This window comes from Bos javanicus, chromosome 5 (genome assembly GCF_032452875.1).
Source record: "Bos javanicus breed banteng chromosome 5, ARS-OSU_banteng_1.0, whole genome shotgun sequence".
Lineage (NCBI taxonomy): Eukaryota > Metazoa > Chordata > Mammalia > Artiodactyla > Bovidae > Bos > Bos javanicus.
Genome location: NC_083872.1, coordinates 88,818,956 through 88,838,799, shown reverse-complemented (window position 1 = coordinate 88,838,799; position 19,844 = coordinate 88,818,956). Strand labels below are relative to the sequence as shown.

Below are 19,844 nucleotides of genomic sequence, written 5' to 3'. Positions count from 1 at the left end.
ATAATGTTAGTAATATTAAATTAATTAATATCTACATAAATACACAAGACATTAGTCCTGGAAGGAGCATAGCCTGGAAGGACTGAATTATTGATCACTTTATAAATATCTGCTGAGTCTATGTGAAGCTCTGTATTAGGACTGATGGGGGCTACAAAGAAGGAATAATGTATTCTCCCTGCTTTCCTTGAGCTTATAGTCAATTGTCTAGTTAAACCAAGACATGAGAATATGGGCTAAGTAACGAATAGAGAGGCATGCCATGGGAGCATGCTGGGGCCATAACTCAGGGGTCGATGGATCACAATCATCCTTTGCTAAGAACAGGTTCTTTGGGGATTCTCTCATGGCTCAGATAGTAAAGAATCTGCCTGCAATGCAGGAAACACAGGTTTGATCTCTGGGTCATTAAGATCTCGTGGAGAAAGGAATGGTTACCCACTCCAGTATTCTTGCCTGGAAGACTTCCATGGACAAAGGAATCTGGCAGGCTACAGTCCATGGGGTTGCATGACTGAGCAATTAACATGAATGAACAGACAAAAGTGTAATAGCAGTTCATAAGGAAAAATCACTGACATTAGAAATGAAAAAAAAAGGAAACATTTTGGAAAAGAAGGTCACTTAGCTAGTTTTAGAAAATATGCTGAAATTCAACATAGGTAAAGAGCTCAATGATAACAGGCCCATGATCAGAAAACCATAAAATATGTTGTGGGAAATAATGAATAGATCTGGCTGGGGCAGAGGTTTAAGATACAGTGTGCACATATACTAGGTTGCTTCAGTCATGTCTGACTCTTTGCAAACCTATGGACTGTGGCTCACCAGGTGTGACTAAGTGACAAAGGATGCTTAAAGAAAAGCTATGGTCTCCAAAGCTGAGAATCCCTCTTTCTCGGGGAGAGTCGAAAGTGGCCTAAACACGGTGCAGATACAGACTAGCTGGTGAGAGGGCCAGCATGGAACTGAGAGGCCCTCCATGACAGCTTTTATGTCTTCAGTGGATTGGGAGGGAAGTTATCTTCAGAAAGAGGAGGCGGGAGGAGAGAGAAGGAGATGAGAGGAGACTGGTGACAGATGAAGATCTACTGTAGGAGATGGAGAATCACTGAGGGAAGGCCAGGGAAAGGATTGCCAAGGACCACAGGGGTCAGCCGAGGGTGGAGGTAATGAGGCTGTGGCTGTGCCAACTTGTACCATTGAGTCACTTCCTCCACAGAGCACAGCAGCCTGGGTATGGGAGCATAGAAGACACAAAGTTGGATAGTTCCAGGAGGATGTGAAAGTGCTGGGAGAAAAGGCTGGGCTCAGATTACTGTAAGCTTCAAGGAGCTTAAAAGCCAACGCCAGTGAAGGAGGTCTGGGAGAGCTGGAGGATAGGGTTGTGCTGCCGGTGACTGCTGGTATAACAAAGGTTAAAAGACCCCACAGGGGCTGCGCGTCCAAGTGGTGGCCAATGTGAACACAGGTGAGGCTGTGGAAAAGGACTGATGGTTGATTAAGGCATTTGGGGGCTGGGATACTAAATGCAGGGAGCTTTCCAGGTGGCTCAGTGGTAAAGCTCCTGCCTGCCAGTGCAGGAGACGTAGGTTTGACCCCTGGGTCAGGAAGATCTTCTGGAGAAGGAAACGCCAACCCGCTCTAGTATTCTTGCCTGGAAAATTCCATGGACAGAGGAGCCTGATGGGCTACTGTCCATGCGAGCACAGAATCGGACACCACTGAGCGACTACAACAACAATTTGAGCAAACTGTGGGAGATAGTGAGGGACAGGGGAGCCTGGCAGGCTACAGCCCACAGGGTGGCAAAGAGTTGGACATGACTGAGCACACACACATATACTATTACTAGATGGGTTGTGAATCTGGAAGTTTAAATCACATCCAAGTGTGGCACTTATTAAGGCAGAAAGCTGGACTTGGAAACAAGCACCCAAATCTTCAGTGAAGGTGGGGGAGTGATTAAGTCCTCTACTCACAGACATGAGAAAGGTAGAACACACTATACCTTCACAGGAGTGTGAAAGAGGAAAGACGTGGTTGGAAAACCGCAGGGAAGAATCAGAAGAATACAGTGTCACCTCCTGCTTTGGTCCCCAACAGAAGTACAAGGTAGAACAGCATCCACTCGAGGAGAAGGAGGAGGGTCAAAGGGAATTTGTCTGGCTGTGATTGGCTGTTCCATCCTCTCTTGCCTTTTACAAAATCATCTCACTTCTCTACCAGCAGAGTTAAAATTCTGGTTTCCCCAACTACCTGTTTGACCCTGGAAAATCAGCTAATATATAAATTACTGCAAAGTTTCCTAAAAGGATAGGTACAAAGATGGTCATCACAGCGTGGTCTGTGATGGAGTGGGGATGGAGGCCAACCCAGCAGCCATCATTAGGAGACAAATGAATGGCAGGAATGTGTACAGCAGAATGCAGTGGTAGAGCTAGAAGGAGCAAACAATTTCAGGAAACTGAAAGGATAAATGCTCTTGACAATACTACATATTTTACAAAGATGTAAGTATATTTAAGTGCATATATGGAGCACATTATGCTGGCACCATAGTGTTAGGAGGGATGAAGGGATACAGGCATGAGGAACAGGATAAAGGGAAAGAATGAATTAAAATGTAAAGGCAGGAACTCCCCTGGTGGTCCAGTGGTTAAGAATCCACCTTCCAAGGCAGGGGACATGGATTTGATCCCAAGTAGGGGAAGTAAGATCTCACATGCCCCAGGGCAACTAAGCCTGTGTGCTGCAAGAGAAGCCCGCTCTTCGTAACTAGAGAAAGTCCAGGCACCACAACAAAGAGCTCGCATACAGCCAAAATTTTAAAAAAAGAAAAAAAATGTAAAGACAGAAACAAACACGACACAAAAAGTCACCAAGTCACCTACTCTATGATTCCATTTATATGAAATATTGAGAATAGGTAAATCTGCAGAGACAGAAAGCAGATGGGAGGTTGGTGGGGACACAAGAGAGGGGGATGTAGGGAATGACTGATTAATAGGTACGGGGTTTCCTCTTGAGGTGATAAAATATTTTATAACCAGATAGAGGGGATGGTTGCAGAACACTGTAAATCTAAATGCAACTGAATTGTTAACTTGAAAATGGTTAATTTAATGTTATGTGAATTTCACCTCAGTTGAAATAATTGTTTTCTTTTTGAAGTATAATTGATTTACAATGTTGTGCTAGTTTCAATGGCACCCCACTCCAGTACTCTTGCCTGGAGAATCCCATGGACGGAGGAGCCTGGTGGGCTGCAGTCCATGGGGTCGCTAAGAGTCGGGCACAACTGAGCAACTTCACTTTGACTTTTCACTTTCATGCATTGGAGAAGGAAATGGCAACCCACTCCAGTGTTCTTGCCTGGAGAATCCCGAGGACAGAGGTGCCTAGTGTGCTGCCGTCTATGGGGTTGCTCAGAGTCGGACACGACTGAAGTGACTTAGCAGCAGCAGCAGCAGAAAAATCATTCAGTTATATATATTCATATGCATATTCTTTCTGATATTCCTTTCAACATTCTTATGGTTTTATTTACAGGGTATTGAATATGAAATAATTGTTTAAAAATTTAAAGGTGGGACCTTACATACACCATTTCCATTTCCTCCTACTGAAAAGAAGCAAAAATGCTGAATAAAATAGTTTGTAAGAAAACCTCATTAAATCAAGGAGTGAGGCAATGTCTAGTTAAAGTATTGAGAGAAGTACAAAAAGAAATGTAAGCTCTGGAGGATCTAAGTTTCTTTCTCCTCAAAAGGGCCAAGAATAGCTAAGACATTTTAGAAGAAAAAAGATAAGGTGTAAGAACTTGTCCTAAAAAATGTCAATATTTATTAGAAACCTGTAATAATCACAGCAGTGGAATATTGAACAGACAAATAAATCAAAGAAAAATAAACAAGGAAATGTATGTGACAGTTCAGATCAGTTCAGTCGCTCAGTCATGTCCGACTCTTTGCGACCCCATGAATCGCAGCACGCCAGGCCTCCCTGTCCATCACCAACTCCTGGAGTTCACCCAGACTCACAAAACGGTACTAAAAGTCAGTGGGGACCGAGATTGATACATGGTATCATTGATATATGATACATTGATACAGGACAACCCAACATCACATAAAAAATGAAGTCTGACCTTACTGACTTACTACTGAGTACAGTAAAATTACTACCAGGAAGTTTACTACTGCTAAACTTATGGCTAAAATTATTTATTACTGATTTCCCTGCTAAATCTCAACCTGACTTCTTACCAACACAAAACTCAATTCTAAATCAATTAAAGTAATACAAGGAAAAGGCAGAGCATCAAAGATTTTTAAGAACCAATATAGAACATCTTTATAACTTTTGGTAGAGAAAGTTTTCTTAAAAGAGGCAAAAAGCAAAGCATTAGTCATAAAGGAAAAGCTCTATAAACTAGACTACATTAAAATTAAGAATTCCTAATACCATAGCGTGGAAAGCCAAGCTGCAAAGTGGGAAAAGAATTTTGCAACATATACAACTGCCAAAGAAGTATTAATAGTACTCAGAATTTTTTTAAAAAAGAGGAACAAATAACCTGGCAATTCACAAAAGGAGCTCCAAACACAAATGGCCAATATATACATTGGCAAAGATGCTCAACCTCATTAGAAATCAGAAAAATGCATATAAAAACCACAGCAAGATACATTAGCACTACCTCCCAATACAAAACATGTGTTTTCGCAAAATATTGGAAGCACTGGGGAAGATGGAGACCAGCAGGAATTCTCAGTCACTGTTAATGGAAGCGTAAACTGGCACAATCACTTTGGAGAAAAGTTGGCCATTATGAAGGAAAGTTGAGGATGTGCAGATCCCATGACTCAGCAATTCTTCACAATGGCTTCAAAATAAAAATTAACCAAAAGCCCATCAAAAGTAGAATGGATCAGTAAATTCTGGGATATTCATACAATGAAACACTACACAATGATGAGAATAAATGAACTACAGCTTCATACAGTAAAAAGGATGAACTATATCCACATAATGCTGAGCAGCAGAAGAAAAACACACACATATACATGCATGTATTCAAACTTGAAAGAAAGCTGAAGTACGTCTTTAGGGAGCCATGCACTATGCTTGTGCTGTGATTAGTCGCTCAGTCTTGTCGGGCTCTTTTTGACCACATGGACTGTAGCCCGCCAGGCTTCTCTGTCCATGGGGATTCTCCAGGCACGAATACTTGAGTGGGTTGCCATGCCTTCCTCCAGGGGATCTTCCCAATTCAGGGACAGAACCCAGGTCTCCAGCATTGCAGGCGGATTCTTTACTGTCCGAGCCACCAGGGAAGCCCAAGAATACTGGAGGCATACATAGCAAAAATGTTCAAGGAAATGATGACCATAAAAGTCAAAGTGGTAATTATATTTTGAGGAATAAAGACAGTGAAGTTAAAGGCGTGTTGGAGGGTCTTTGGAGGAAGTTGGTGATATTTGCACAAATGTTTACTTTTTCATTTAACAGTACATATATGTTATATTTACTTCTATATTTTGCAACAAAAAAGATTCAAAAAGACAAATGAGTTAATTACCAATTGGCTATTTCCACCATGAATAAACAATGAATTCAAGGCTGAAATTATCGTGCCCATTCAGGGGACTCTAGGCCATTGATATGCAGGTTTTTTTGTGTGTGTTTGTTTTTTGTTTTTTGGAGGTAGGGAGTTGGTGCATGGAGGGTCAATTCTGTGGGAAAAAAATCATGATAGCCTCCTTTTTTCCCATTCAAAACAAAAATAAATTGAATAAGGCACATGGAAAAATATGTATATTTTAGGTTCCCACAATATTGCATAGAAAATGCCAATTAAAAAACTGATTTTTTAGTTACTAATATAAGTTGTTTTCTGGGCATATTTGTGAATTGGCAGCATAGAGGATCCTTTCTAGTCTCTCATAGTTTAGTTAGTTAGTAAACTTACTTTTTCATAGTTTAGTTCAAATCCTATTGGTAAATTATAATTGTCTAGGGAATTACTAGAGCTGTTTTCAAAAATGATGCCCAGGTTTTACATATATAAAGACTTCTAGGTGATTCTAACATACAGCCAAGGTTAAGAATCACTACAGCTCTTTGAAATTCACAGGTGATATATTTTATCCTCAAAGTAATCATACTTGAGGTAGGTATGGCATCCCCACCTCAATGGGGCAAACCATGGCTTGGACAAGCACTTTGCCCAAAAGTCACATCAAATTAATGACAAAGTGAAAGCCAGCATTAGCTTATTCCATCAAATAACACATTTACTCCAATTGTTAAGTGCCTACTGTGGGACAGGTACAGCATCAGGCAATGAGGAGAGAGAGAAGAATTCTATGTGGCTCTTGGCTTAACTGTACACCTCCCTGAGCATCTCTCACTCTACCTGCGCTGGGCAATATAGAGCTATATAGCACAGGGAACTGTATTCAATATTCTGTAACAAACTACAATGGAAAAGAATGTGAAAAAGAGTGTGTATATATGTGTGTGTTTATGTAAAACTGAATCATTCTGCTGTACAGCAAAAATCAATACAACTTTATAAATCTACCATGGCTGTGCGTGCATGCTAAATTGCTTCAGTCGTGTCCCGCTCTGTGTGACCCTATGGACTGTAGCCTACCAGGTTTCTCTGTCCATGGGATTCTCCAGGCAAGAATACTGTAGTCGGTTGCCATGCCCTCTTCTAGGGGATCTTCCCAACCCAGGGATTGAACCCACATCTCTTTAAGTCTCCTGAATTGGCAGGCGAATTCTTTACCACTAGAGCCACCTGGGAAGCCTAAATTAACTATATCTTGATAAAATTTTTTTGAAAGTCTGAGTTTGAAATGAGTCAAAGGCCATATTGGGAAGCTGGGTGGACAGATACAGCCCTGGTCTAAGCCTGGTTGAAGATAATTGCTATGTAATCTACTTCCTTAAACCTGGACCTATAGTGTCAGCATTCTTTATAAATTAATTTATAGAGATTAACATAGAGTAGATGAAGTAAGAGTATGAGAGGAAATACACTGGATACTAGGTGTATCCTGTATACCACAGATTCAGAAGAAAGATTCATCTTCCAGTTATTTAAACATGCTGCTGCTGCTGCTGCTAAATCGCTTCAGTCGTGTCCGACTCTGTGCGACCCCACAGATGGCAGCCCACCAGGCTCCGCCGTCCCTGGGATTCTCCAGGCAAGAACACTGGAGTGGGTTGCCATTTCCTTCTCCAATGCATGAAAGTGAAAAGTGAAAGTGAAGTCGTTCAGTCGTGTCCGACTCTTCGCGACCCCATGGACTGCAGCCCACCAGGCTCCTCCATCCATGGGATTTTCCAGGCAAGATTACTGGAGTGGGGTGCCATTGCCTTCTCCATATTTAAACATACTCCTAGAGCAAAGCTGTGGTTGGGACGTTAGGCAGCATTGAGAATCATAAACTCAGCAGAATATTTTCTGAAAATGTTATGAGGATGAGTGACCACTCTAGAGAGACTTTAAAGACACGACATGGGACACTTGGCAGAACTTCACCATAAAATGGTAACACCAATGTTTCTATTCATATAAAAATCCAGGAAATAAAATAACCTTTATTGCAATATCCTCCGTCTCCATGGGACGCAGACGTCGTGTTGATTGCTCATAGTTGTCCAGGTGATATCTTCCAGGCTGCTTCCTGTTTATAGTTTTTGGCTGCTGCATTCCAAACGGAAAAGAACACAAGTTGAAGTGCTATGAAAAAAACTGAGGTTTTACTGAACATTAACTCACAAGGTTGCCGCTGCATTTAGAGTCTAAGAAAAAGAAGTAAAGTGAATGTCATATTTTAATTATTTCTATGGCATCCCTCCACTCCCCCCCAAAGCAAACAATAATCAAAAAGTGTTATGCACTCATTTTAAACCTAATTCACAAACTTTTTAAAGAAAAATGAAAACATGAAGATGTGATACTCGTAAATGATGGAAGTTAAAATGCTGAGCACCAAACTAGGCTCTGGCTAGTCTTTCTCTACTTTTCTGGATGAATAGACCCAGGCGATTAAAAAAAGTGTGTGCCATGGCAAAAGACAATCAGGCTAACTTAGCTTAAACTAGAGTCTACTTGTTAGGCCATCAGGCTTGTAAACGTTCCAACAGTACATTTTTGGTCACCCTCTGAATTATGAGGATTTTGAGTCTGATACACTCACATAAATCAGATGAGTCTACATGTCACCCGAAGATCCATGGTGGGATGAGAAAAAGCATAACGATCTAGGATTTCTTTGCTCAAACATGTATATTATTTCATGTGTGCTCAGTCACTCAGTCATGTTCGACTCTTTGTGACACCATGGACTGTTACCCACCAGGCTTCTCTGTCCATGAGATTTTCCAGGCAAGAATACTGGAGTGGGTTGCCATTTCCTCCCCCAGGGGACCTTCCTGATCCAGGGATTGCACCCTCGTCACTTGCATCTCTTGCACTGGTTGTGCTATGCTTAGTTGCTCAGTCATGACCGACTCTTTGGGACCTCATGGACTGTAGCCCATCAGGCTCCTCTGTCCATGGGGATTCTCCAGGCAAGAATACTGGAGTGGGTTGCCATGCCCTCCTCCAGGGTATCTTTCCAACCCAGGGACTGAAACCAGGTCTCCTGCATTGCTGATTCTTTACCATATGAGCCACCAGGGAAGCCCGAAAGACACAGATGGAGGAGCTGGGGGATGAACCCAGGGCCTTGTACATGTGAAGTATGCACTCTACCTCTGAGCTACACCCCCTTGCTCTGGCAGGCAGATTCTTTACCACTGCGCCACCTGGGAAGCCCGTATTATTTCATAAGGAGATCTGTAAGCACTACAGCATGATCTAGTCTTTCTCAAATATTATAGCATTATTGTTCTGAGCCAAAGTACTAAAGCATCCATAATACAGAGGATGTCAGCTAAGGCTAGACAATCTTCCTATACTTAAACTTGAATTAGGTCATGACTAGAAGCTTCTGTTATTCTCTCATTTTGAATTTAATTTCACACAGATAGAGACAAATGGTTGAAGAAAGGTAGGAAATTCAGCTCTGTTAACCTCTAAGTCATAAATTATATAAGCTCAAAATTTGTCCCAGAAATCTTGTAAGCAACTATTTTAACATAAATAACTATCTGTAGTACTTACGGAGACTACCAAAGATAAATACACTTCAAAACTATCAAACAACCTAAGAGAAAACAAAAACAAAAGATTCTATAATTGAAAAACTAATTTTTTGGCTTTGGAACATTAGGTTTAGCTTTTTTGATAAATCTGTCGAGTTCTATTATGAGAATCATGCATGACCTCAAATAATCAACAATTTAATCCCAACAAGATAATGCTGTCCAGTTTACATCCATTGGTGTATCAACCGCATTACCCTGGTAGCTCAGATGGTAAAGAATCTGACTGCAGTGCAGGAGACCTGGGTTCGATCTCTGGGTTGAGAAGATCCCCTGGAGAAGGGGATGGCTACTCACTCCAGTATTCTTGCCTGGAGAATACTATGGACAGAGGAGCCTGGAGGGCTACAGTCCACAGAGTTGCAAAGAGTTGGACATGACTGCGTGATTAACACTTTCACTTTAGGGCTTTGCTGGTGGCTCAGACCGTAATCAAACTAATTAAGTAACAAATGCTAGGCTACATGCCAATCAATACGAAGATTAAAAAGCCACGGAGAACTAGCAACGGTTCTGTCACACAGAAACTGCTGAATGCATTTTAAACTTGAAAAAGAAAGAGAGAAAAAAAGAGAACGTTCACGACATTTTTAGTTTTGTTTTTTTTCTCAGAGTCCTCGTAGATAACCTCACAGGGGATGGGGCAGAGAGTCACTAACTATCCTTTCAGCTGAGTATTTTCCCCACACAAGACCTGTCTACATCTGTACATATATTTGCTGTCTTCTAGAGTCTTAACTTCTATAGTAGTATCGCCCCCAGAGGCCCAAAGGGATGACTTCATGTTCTTCACAAACCTAAGGAGAGGGGTGGGAGGAGGAGACGTGTTGACAGAGATTTGAGTCCGAATCTCACAGATGTAATTTGAAGAGGCTCTGGCACTAGAAAGTCACTAATTCTCCAAGGAGCTTCGGCAGCCAAAACCACTTAGCTCTAAGCTTTTACAGAATACATAGCTTCTTAAGCACTCTCAAGAAGGAGTTTCCATTCGTGTTCTTTTCAAACACATAGCTTTTTTTCCTCTCCATTTCTAAAAGTTTGTCATTTGTGGTTTGGCGCATCGGCAGTTGATGAATGGCCCCAAAAGACATCAGAAGTCCAGTCTGGTTTCAATAACCCCAAAGATATTGGAGGCATCTAAAGGGGATTCTTTTTTCCATTCAACCTTCACTCAGTTCAACTTTTCATGCATCCCTCCTCTCATGCAAAAGACTCTTCAGAATCCCCTCACTCTGCACACGTGACCTCCTCTGTCCCTTCTCCTGAGGTCATCTCCCTCCACTCATCCCCATGTCTCTGAAAGATGATCTAATAATTTCTTTGGGAACCTATCACCCAAAAGGTGACAAGGTTGGTTCTCATCAACTGCCTGAGTTTCCTCTTGCCTCAAAGTGTAGATGCTCTATGACGTGTTCCCATCTTGGTATCCATGTCCACACAAGAGCACACAAGCATCTCAGACTTTGTCATTCCAGTATCTACAAGCATGAGTGGTAGTTCCTTCTCAGACAAAAAAAAAAAAAAAATCACACCTGCTTAACAAAATAACAGGGAGTAAAAAAATAACTTCAGGAAAGCAGAAGAAATCAACAAGTCTAAGACAGCCCAGTGCTTGTCTTAAGTATTTTTAGCAGTTTTAAACACACTGTGAAGAAAATTTAATGCAGAATAACTTCCTATGAAGGCTCTCCAAGCCTCAACTCCTTCCTGTCAGGAGACTGCATGTCCATTTTTGTTTTGTTACCCAAATGGTAGATATATTCACATATTCTCTAATAGTAAATAAATAATTATTAACTTGCAACTAATTTTAGACAAACTCCTTTCTACATTATTCTTATGAAATAGACATATTAATTTTATTTTTTTAATTTTTTTAAAATTTTATTTTATTTTATTTATTTTTAAAATTTTATTTTTGAACTTTACGATATTGTATTAGTTTTGCCAAATATCGAAATGAATCTGCCACAGGTATGCCTGTGTTCCCCATCCTGAACCCTCCTCCCTCCTCCCTCCCCATACCCTCCCTCTGGGTTGTCCCAGTGCACCAGCCCCAAGCATCCAGTATCGTGCTTCGAACCTGGACTGGAGACTCATTTCATACATGATATTATACATGTTTCAATGCCATTCTCCCAAATCTCCCCACCCTCTCCCTCTCCCACAGAGTCCCTAAGACTGATCTATACATCAGTGTCTCTTTTGCTGTCTCGTACACAGGGTTATTGTTACCATCTTTCTAAATTCCATATATATGCGTTAGTATACTGTATTGGTGTTTTTCTTTCTGGCTTACTTCACTCTGTATAATAGGTTCCAGTTTCATCCATTTCATTAGAACTGATTCAAATGAATTGTTCAGACACAGCTTTCAAGAAAGTGGTATAATCTAGTCCCATTATTTTAAGTATTATCTGATGATCAATGGCTCTTAAATTTACATCTCCAAGGGTGACTTCTCTTCTTGGATGCCAATAAATGTCTCAAAATTATCATGTGCAAAATATACCTCTTGATTCCATCTCAACAGCAACCTACTCATTTCTCAGCTTCCCTATTTCAGTTATTGACTCTGCCATCTACTCAGTAGTCAAGCCAATAACCTAGGATTCATCCTTGAGTCTTCTTTCTCCTTCCTCATCTCCATTCAATCCATCAGCAAGCCTCCATCAGCTCCACCCAAAAAAATGTATGCTGAATTTGATAACTTCTCACAAGGTCCACTGCAACCAAAACAAATTCTAACCATCCCCATTTCTTGCTACGCCATTATAATGACCTCTTTACTGGTCCATCTGTTCTACTCTTGTCCCCAGTGACAACTCTCCCCTCAGTAGTCATAGTGATCCTTTAAACATATACACAAAATTATATGCATCCCTACTTTAAACCCTCCAGTGGTTTCCTATTGCTTGTCAATAGAATCCAAACTCTCTCCCTGGTTTAAAGGACCTGCAATCCTTGTTCTTTACCCACCTGCCAATGCAGGAGATGTAAGAGATGCAGGCTCGGTCCTTGGATTGGGAAGATTATCTGGAGGAGGAAATGGCAACCCCCTCCGGTATTCTCGCCTGGAGAATCCCATGGACAGAGGAGCCTGGCAGGTTACAATCCATAGGGTTGCAGGGAGTTGGACACAACCAAAGCAACTTTTAGCACTTAATCCTTGCTTCTAGTTCATTTTATCTCTCTCTTCCTTACCAGGCATCAGCCATAGTGCCCCTCTGTTCTTTGAACACACCAAATTAATTCCCACTTCAGTGTCACAGCAGCTGCTAGTTCTCCCCGAGAAATCATCTGGCCCCTTTCTAGGCCTCTGCAGAAGAGGTACCAACAGGTTTCAGCTCCAATGACAGCTCTTCAGAGGGACCTTCTGGAGAATGACTACCCTGCTCTGAGGACACCAGTCGCTCTCTAACACCTTCTTTAATTTTCTTCCGACAGGGAAATGATCTCATCTTTTTACTTTTTATCATCTGACTCCTGCCTCAAGAAAGCAAACTCTGTGACAAGAAAGATCCTGCCTGCCTTGCTCAGAGCTACATCGACAGGTCTTGACACAATGCACAGGGCAGTTTCTAAGTCTGGAAACACAAGCTAATATATAATACTTATAACATTTCATGTAAAATATGAAAAATAATATCAACTGTTTCCAGGCTTTACAGAGATATGAGTAAATATTTCTGAAATGGATGAACTAATTGGTTCAGGAGTCACAAGACTTGGGTTTTAATTCTGACTATTGTTGTTGTTGAGTCACTAAGTCATGTCCAACTCTTTTGCAACTCCATGGACTGCAGCACATCAGGCTCCTCTGCGCATGGAATTTCCTAGGCAAGAATATCAGAGTGGGTTGCCATTTCCTTCTCCGGGGGATCAGCCTGACCTAGGGATCGAACCCACATCTCCTGCATTGCAGGTGGATTCTTTACCACTGAGCCACCAGGGAAGACCCAATTCTGGCTCTGTCACTCACCAATCTTATGACTCTAAAACAACATGCAAATAAAACTATTCATCTAGAAAATAATACAGGTTAATGTAATGTAATATATTAAATGAATCAAAAGACATAAGGCATCAAAAAGCAAGTTTTAAACTAAAAAGTATAATACAGTTAAAGGTATTATAAGAATATGATACATGAGTTTTATTTTGTATTATTTTTATATAAAGCTTGGGGTAGACAACCTCTCTGTTTCCTTTTGAATTAAACATGAGCTGTCCTTCTTGGGATAACCTTTTGATAATTTATAAAGATAAGCCTTATATATTTCTTTATTGATTCTAAACCTATAAGTTTGTTGCAGAAGCAGGTAGTAATTTTTCTTCATGTGTGTGCTCACTCAGTCATGTCTGACTCTTTGCCACCCCCCGGACTGTAGCCCACCAGGCTCTTCTGTCCATGGGATTACCCAGGCAAGAATACCGGAGTGGGTTGCCATGCCCTCCTCCAGGGAATCTTCCCAATCCTGGGATTGCACCCACGTCTCAAGTCTCCTGCATTGGCAGGTGGGTTCTTTACCACAGTGCCACCTGGGAAGCCCCTTTTCTTCAAATAGGTTACAAGTAAAGCTGACAATTTCTTCTAATTGCACGCATTTTAAATTATCCATCCTCAGGACGGTCCCTTATTCACAGCTCCCGTAACAAGCAAAACACTTACGACTCCAGTGTGCTTCTTACAGGATTCAAATGGAAGAGACCCTTCACCAGTTCGCCAGCTGTCCTCACCAATCTCATCACTCAGGAGAAATTCATTCAGCTTCTGAACGCTGCAAAAGGCAAACAAGCACAGGATAAGGGTTAAAAATAAAACCACCACCCAAGAAGTTCTACCTAAGTAAACAAACTTTTCCCCCAACCATTTCCATGGTAAGCAAGTCAGCTCTAAGAATCATTTTTCAAGACCAACTGGGAATTCAGCAAGGGAATGCCAGGGACTGATGGCCTCGTGGGACTTGAGCCTTTCAGTGCTTAAAATGGAAGAATCCTAGAAAAACGAGAAACTAAATTCAACCAAATCACTCTTGCACTGTTTTTTGGGTTTTTTTTTTTTGCAACTGTATTTCTTGTTAAAGACAACAGAATTGCAGAGGAACTTGAAACAAGGTGGTTAAAACTAATACTACTACTAACTAAGGAAGTATCATTTTTCTAATTTTAAAAGTGAGGAGGAAAAAAGGTACAGAGAAGTAAGTAAAAGCATGTAGCATATAACACAGAGATCAAGGGTCCTCACCCACTATACAACCTTGCATAAGCATTATTTATATGTTGCCCATATTCCAACAATCTGCATAGAGAGGGCCCTCTCCTCAAAATGTCGGCCAAGATCAGTGCTATCAACATCATCTGGGAGCTTCCTCAAAACAGAGAATCTCAGGCCCCCACCCCCCAAGACCTCCTGAAGCAAAATTTGTATTTTAATTGGATCCAGAGATGCTTCATAAGCATGATACAGTTTAAGAAGTCCTGCTCTAGAAGAGCAGTTCACAAACATCCTTTCCTGTGTTCTCCAAAGCCTGGACACAAGACCCCTTGCCCCACTGACCCCACCCACTCTAAAACCTGCAACACAGCATCAGAGTAAAAAGAAAGAATCAAAGAAAACAATAACATAACTTGAAAACACCCCTCCATCAATAACATGATATACTAAAGAAAAGTCGGTGAACTTGAAAGACGAGAAATGCTCCTTTTAACACACTAGGATGCTAATAGTAGACAAACTGGCTTGGTACAGGCAGCATCACCTATAGAGGAAAAACTGCCATTGGTAGGAAACTAGAAAATATATACTTGAAACGAAAGATTTCTTTTTTATTTTTCATTGAGCTGGTAGTCAAGTGCCCCCAGGTAGGTCTCAGTAGTTTGTTTTTGTGACAGACTAATAAAATGAAGAAAAGTATCTGTATGTATAACTGAATTATTTTGCTGTACAGCAGTTATTAACAAAGGGAGATGCCCTGGTGGCTCAGATGATAAAGAATCTGCCTGCAATGCAGGAGACACAAGAGACAATACAAAATTTAAAAAGACAGATAATAAAAAAGAGAAGAAAAGTAAATTTGATTCAGTTTGTTGCCCATGAACTTTAAGCCCTATAGCCTTGTATTCCACAGAAACTGCTTACTTTCTTCTGAAACATGAAGGTAAATAAAACCCACTGGGGCAGTCTATCTATTAACTTCTAAATTTCATTTACATAAAACAAATCATTAAAAAAAAATTTTTTTTTTTAACTGAAGTAGGGGCTTCCCTGGTAACTCAGCTGGTAAAGAATCTGCTTGCAATGCAGGAGACCTTAGTTCAATTCCTGGTTTGGGAAGATCCCCTGGAGAAGGGATAGGCTACCCACTCCAGTATTCTTGGGCTTCCCTGGTGGCTCAGATAGTAAAGAATCCGTCTGCAATGTGGGAGACCTGGATTTGATCCCTGGGTCAGGAAGATCCCCTGAAGAAGGAAACGGCAACCCACTCCCGTATTCTTGCCTGGGAAATCCCAGGACAGAGGAGCCTGGCAGGCTACAGTCCATGGGATTGCAAAGAGTTGGACACAACTTAGCAACTAAACAACAGCAAGAACAATAGTTGATTTACAATATTGTGTCAGTGTCAGGTGTACAGCACAGGAATCGAGATATATATATCTGAATATATATATATATACACGTATACTTCTTTTTAGATTCTTTTCCCTTGTAGTTTATTACAAAATATTATGTATAGTTCCCTGTGCTATACAGTAGGTCCTTATTAGTTATCTATTTTATATATATCAGTAGTAGTATGTATATGATAATTTCATATGAGAAATAATTTTTAATTGAAGTTTAATTGATACAATATTATATAAGTTATAGGTGTACAGTAAAGTGGCTCACAGTTTTTAAAGGTTATACTCCATTTATGGTTACAAAACACTGGCTATACTACCTGTGTTATACAATATATCTTTTGTAGCTTATTTTAGGCATAAGAGTTTGGACCTCTTAATGCCCTATGCCTTTGTAGTCCCTCCCTCCTTCCCTTTCCCCAGTGGTAATTACAATACTATGGAGAGCCACTAGTTCTCTATATATCTGTGAACCTCTTTTTTTTTTTTATGTTCATGAGTTTGTTGTATTGGGTTGTCCAAAACATTTGTTCAGGCTTTTCCAGAACATCTTGAGGAAAAACCTGAACTAATGTTTTGGCCAACCCAATATTTTTTAGATTTCACTAAAAAGAAATGTTTAAGGAAACCTTTGACAGAATAATATTCCATTGTATGTATATGCTGTATTTAGTTTATTCATCTGTTGATGGACATTTGGGTTGTTTCACTTTTTGGCTATTGTGATTAATGCTGCTATGAAGATGAGTGTACAGACATCTATTCAAGTCCCTGCTTTCAATTCTTTTGGGTATACACCCAAAAGTGGAATTGCTAGATCATATGGTAGTTCTATGTTTAATTTTTTGAGCATCTGCCATACTTTTTTTCCATGGTTCTGGAATTCCTGACTCAAATATATTTGAATTATGACAACATGGATAATAAACCTTGAAAACATTATGCTAAATAAGATAAGCCAGGCACACACACAAAAAAACAAAAATTACTTAATTCCACTTCTATGAGGTAGCTAGAATATACGGATTCATAGAGACAGAAAGTCAGTGGTGGTCACCAGGGCCTGGGAAGAGAGGCACAAGGGGAGTTACTGTTTAGTGATTATAGAGTTTCAATCTGAGAAAATGAAAAAGTTCTGGAGATGGACTGTGGTAATGTTTACATGACATACTGAAAGCCACTGAACTGTACACTTCAAGTGGTTTAAATGATAAACTGTATGTTGTATATATATTACTGATATTTTAAAAATAATTTCAGAACCAAAAAAAAAAAACCAAAAAAAGAGAGTTTTGGGTTCTGCACTCTCTTTAAGTCTTTGACAGCAAAGCCTGATCACACAGACTTGAAAGACGGTGTAGAAATGCCTTATGAAATGACGTTCCCTTCTTTACTTTTGTAGACTTTGTCATTCTGTTCTAATGTCTTGAAGAGATTGGATTTTAAGGAGTACAGCTTTATCAATCAAAGGAATACCTTTTAAACAACTTCACACTATGTCTGTGTATACAAAGTACACGGCCGGGTTCATGAGTCTTTGTAACTCTAAGTCCAGTAGCCCCTGGCACACATTACTCCATGAATGCTGTTTGAATCAGTCAAAGAAGGTACAAACCAATGATTCAGACATTCAGGTAAGCTCAGTTAACTCAATTTTCCATTTCTAGCACACATGCAAATCTTACTGAAGTTTTTATGAAATTAACGAGCCCCATTCTGGCTGAAGGTCTTCGCAGGTGGTTCAGTGATAGAGTCTGCCTCCAATGCAGGAGACATGGGTTGGATCTCTGGATTGGGAAGATCCCCTGGAGAAGGAAATGACAATCCACTCCAGTATTCTCGCCTGGGAAATCCCATGGACAGAAGAACCTGGCAGGCTACGGTCCACGGGGTCGTGAAAGAGTGTGACTGGAGCATGGGTAGAACTTTCTTTCCTTTTCATAAGATCCCACTTTGGATCTCCAATTAGTGAACCTCAGAGGACCCAATACTAGCACTTTTCTGAACCTCCCCCTCCATTTCCCCTCCCTTGTCCCCATTATTCCAGGCTCTCTGGCTAAGGGTCCCCTGAACTGCTGTTTTGTTTGTTTTGTTACTATCTCTCCCACTAGACTGTGAAGTCTTTAAAACAAGATTTTCATCTTCAGAATCTAGCCCAGTGCCAAAAATATAACATAGCAATTCCTCAAGAAATGTCTGCTGACCGAATAAATAGGTAATACAAAAAGCATTTCCTGTTCATACGAGGGCCTTTTAGAACTCACAAAGGCAAAACAATTATGGAAAATGCATGAATCCTGACCAAGGGTGAAGTAACTGCCACCATGCTGCCAGGGTCGTATTTTTACAATGCAAATCTGTTCAAACAGTCCTCGCCTTAAAATAACAAATGGCCACCCTGCACTTTTCAGCATCACTGGCATCCTCTATCTGCTCACTGGGATTTTACTCTCCAGCTTTATCCCCTATTGCTTGCCACATCAGGACCTTTCTCCCACTACATGCAATTAAGTTTAGTCCCTAGAAGGTACTGACTAGACTGTCTCCCTTCCTTCTCGATAAGCTTCAGTGAGCCTTATATACGGCCCATGCATTCTGAGCAGTGCTCTATCACAGCATTACGCACCATGGTAAACTAGCTTCCCTGCCCAGTTTCTCCAGCTAGACTGTGGACTACTGTGGATCTCACTCCATCTTTCATCGCTGCCATCCCCAGTGTTTAGCAAGATACCTAAACCACTTAATAATTGAATGTGGACCCACGGAAAGACACTTCTCTGAAGCATGGAATGGAATTTAGTAAAATAGTGGCACATTAGTAAAATGGAGATTTGTTCAATATTTAATATATTTAGGCAATGTGCTGGACATTTTTCATGTATCATCTCATTTAATTCCCCCAACTTCCATAAGCAGGAGGCCTTACGATGCTCATCTGATAAGCGAGGAAACTGACCCATAGAGGCACCAAATAACATGCCTGTAGTTGAACAGTAACAGTGCTTGTGGTTGAACAGTTGCTATGCAGGTATTGCAAGCAGGTACATTTGATCCCGACCAACTTCCTGTCCTGCCTCCATCACCTTTCTTGTTCAGCGTTTTACTAATTTCTTATTTGACTAGGTAATTCATAAAAGTATTTAAGGTTTTAAAAAGAATTTTTTGATATGAATCATTTCTAAAGTCTTTATTGAATTTGCTACAATATTGCTTCTGTTGTTGATGCTCTGGTTCTTTGGCCACTTGGTATGTGGGATCTTAGCTCTTCAACCACAGATTTAATTTCCAACCGTTACACTGGAAGGTGAAGTCTTAACCACTGGACCACCAGGGAAGTCCCAGTATTTAAATTTATGTTCCCCATGGTATTTTTTCACTTTTCCAATTTGGGTGGTTAGATACAGTTTGAGTACCTTGGGCTTCCCAGGTGGCACCCCTGGTAAAGAATCCACCTGCCAATGCAAGAGACTCAAGAGATGTGGGTTCAATCCCCTGGAGGAGAAAATGGCAACCCACTCCAGTATTCTTGTCTGGGAAATCCCATGGACAGAGGATGGTGGATTACACAGTCTGTGAGGTCACAGAGTCAGACATGACTGAGCATATACATACACATGAGTATCTCAGACAGGTACTATGTTTTGGGGGAATAACTGATTTTTTTACTGGCAGTTACATGTTTTTCTTGTTGGAACCATGAAAGTTTTGTAAATGCAGACCAGGTCAACCTGTGAGCAGGCTCTGTGATAAATATCAGTAACAATTTATTTGATTGAAGGTAATCACAGTAGACTAGCCAAATATACTTTCCTCTGGGAGGTACATGAGAGAAAGGACAAAAAATTATCTTCCAACAAAGCAAGGGATTCGTTTTACACATTTTTTCCTTGGCAAATGACATCTTTGGACATAGATACTGCATTATACTTCAAATACCAGAAACCTAAACTCAAATTATTTATAAAGGATACAACACAGCAACTGACATTTTC

The 19,844-nt window shown here is 40.6% G+C and overlaps 1 protein-coding gene across 6 annotated transcripts in view; it reads right to left on the bottom strand.

Annotated features, from left to right (window-relative positions):
- ABCC9 (ATP binding cassette subfamily C member 9) overlaps positions 1-19,844 on the bottom strand; it is a 156,665-nt gene that overhangs the window by 91,138 nt on the left and 45,683 nt on the right. For all 6 annotated transcript variants that reach the window (XM_061417661.1, XM_061417664.1, XM_061417660.1 and 3 more), the window contains 2 exons: positions 13,901-14,009; positions 7,616-7,723 (listed from right to left, as the gene is read on the bottom strand). In XM_061417661.1, coding sequence (XP_061273645.1) covers positions 7,616-7,723; positions 13,901-14,009 — 217 coding nt within the window. The remainder of the gene's footprint in view (positions 1-7,615; positions 7,724-13,900; positions 14,010-19,844) is intronic.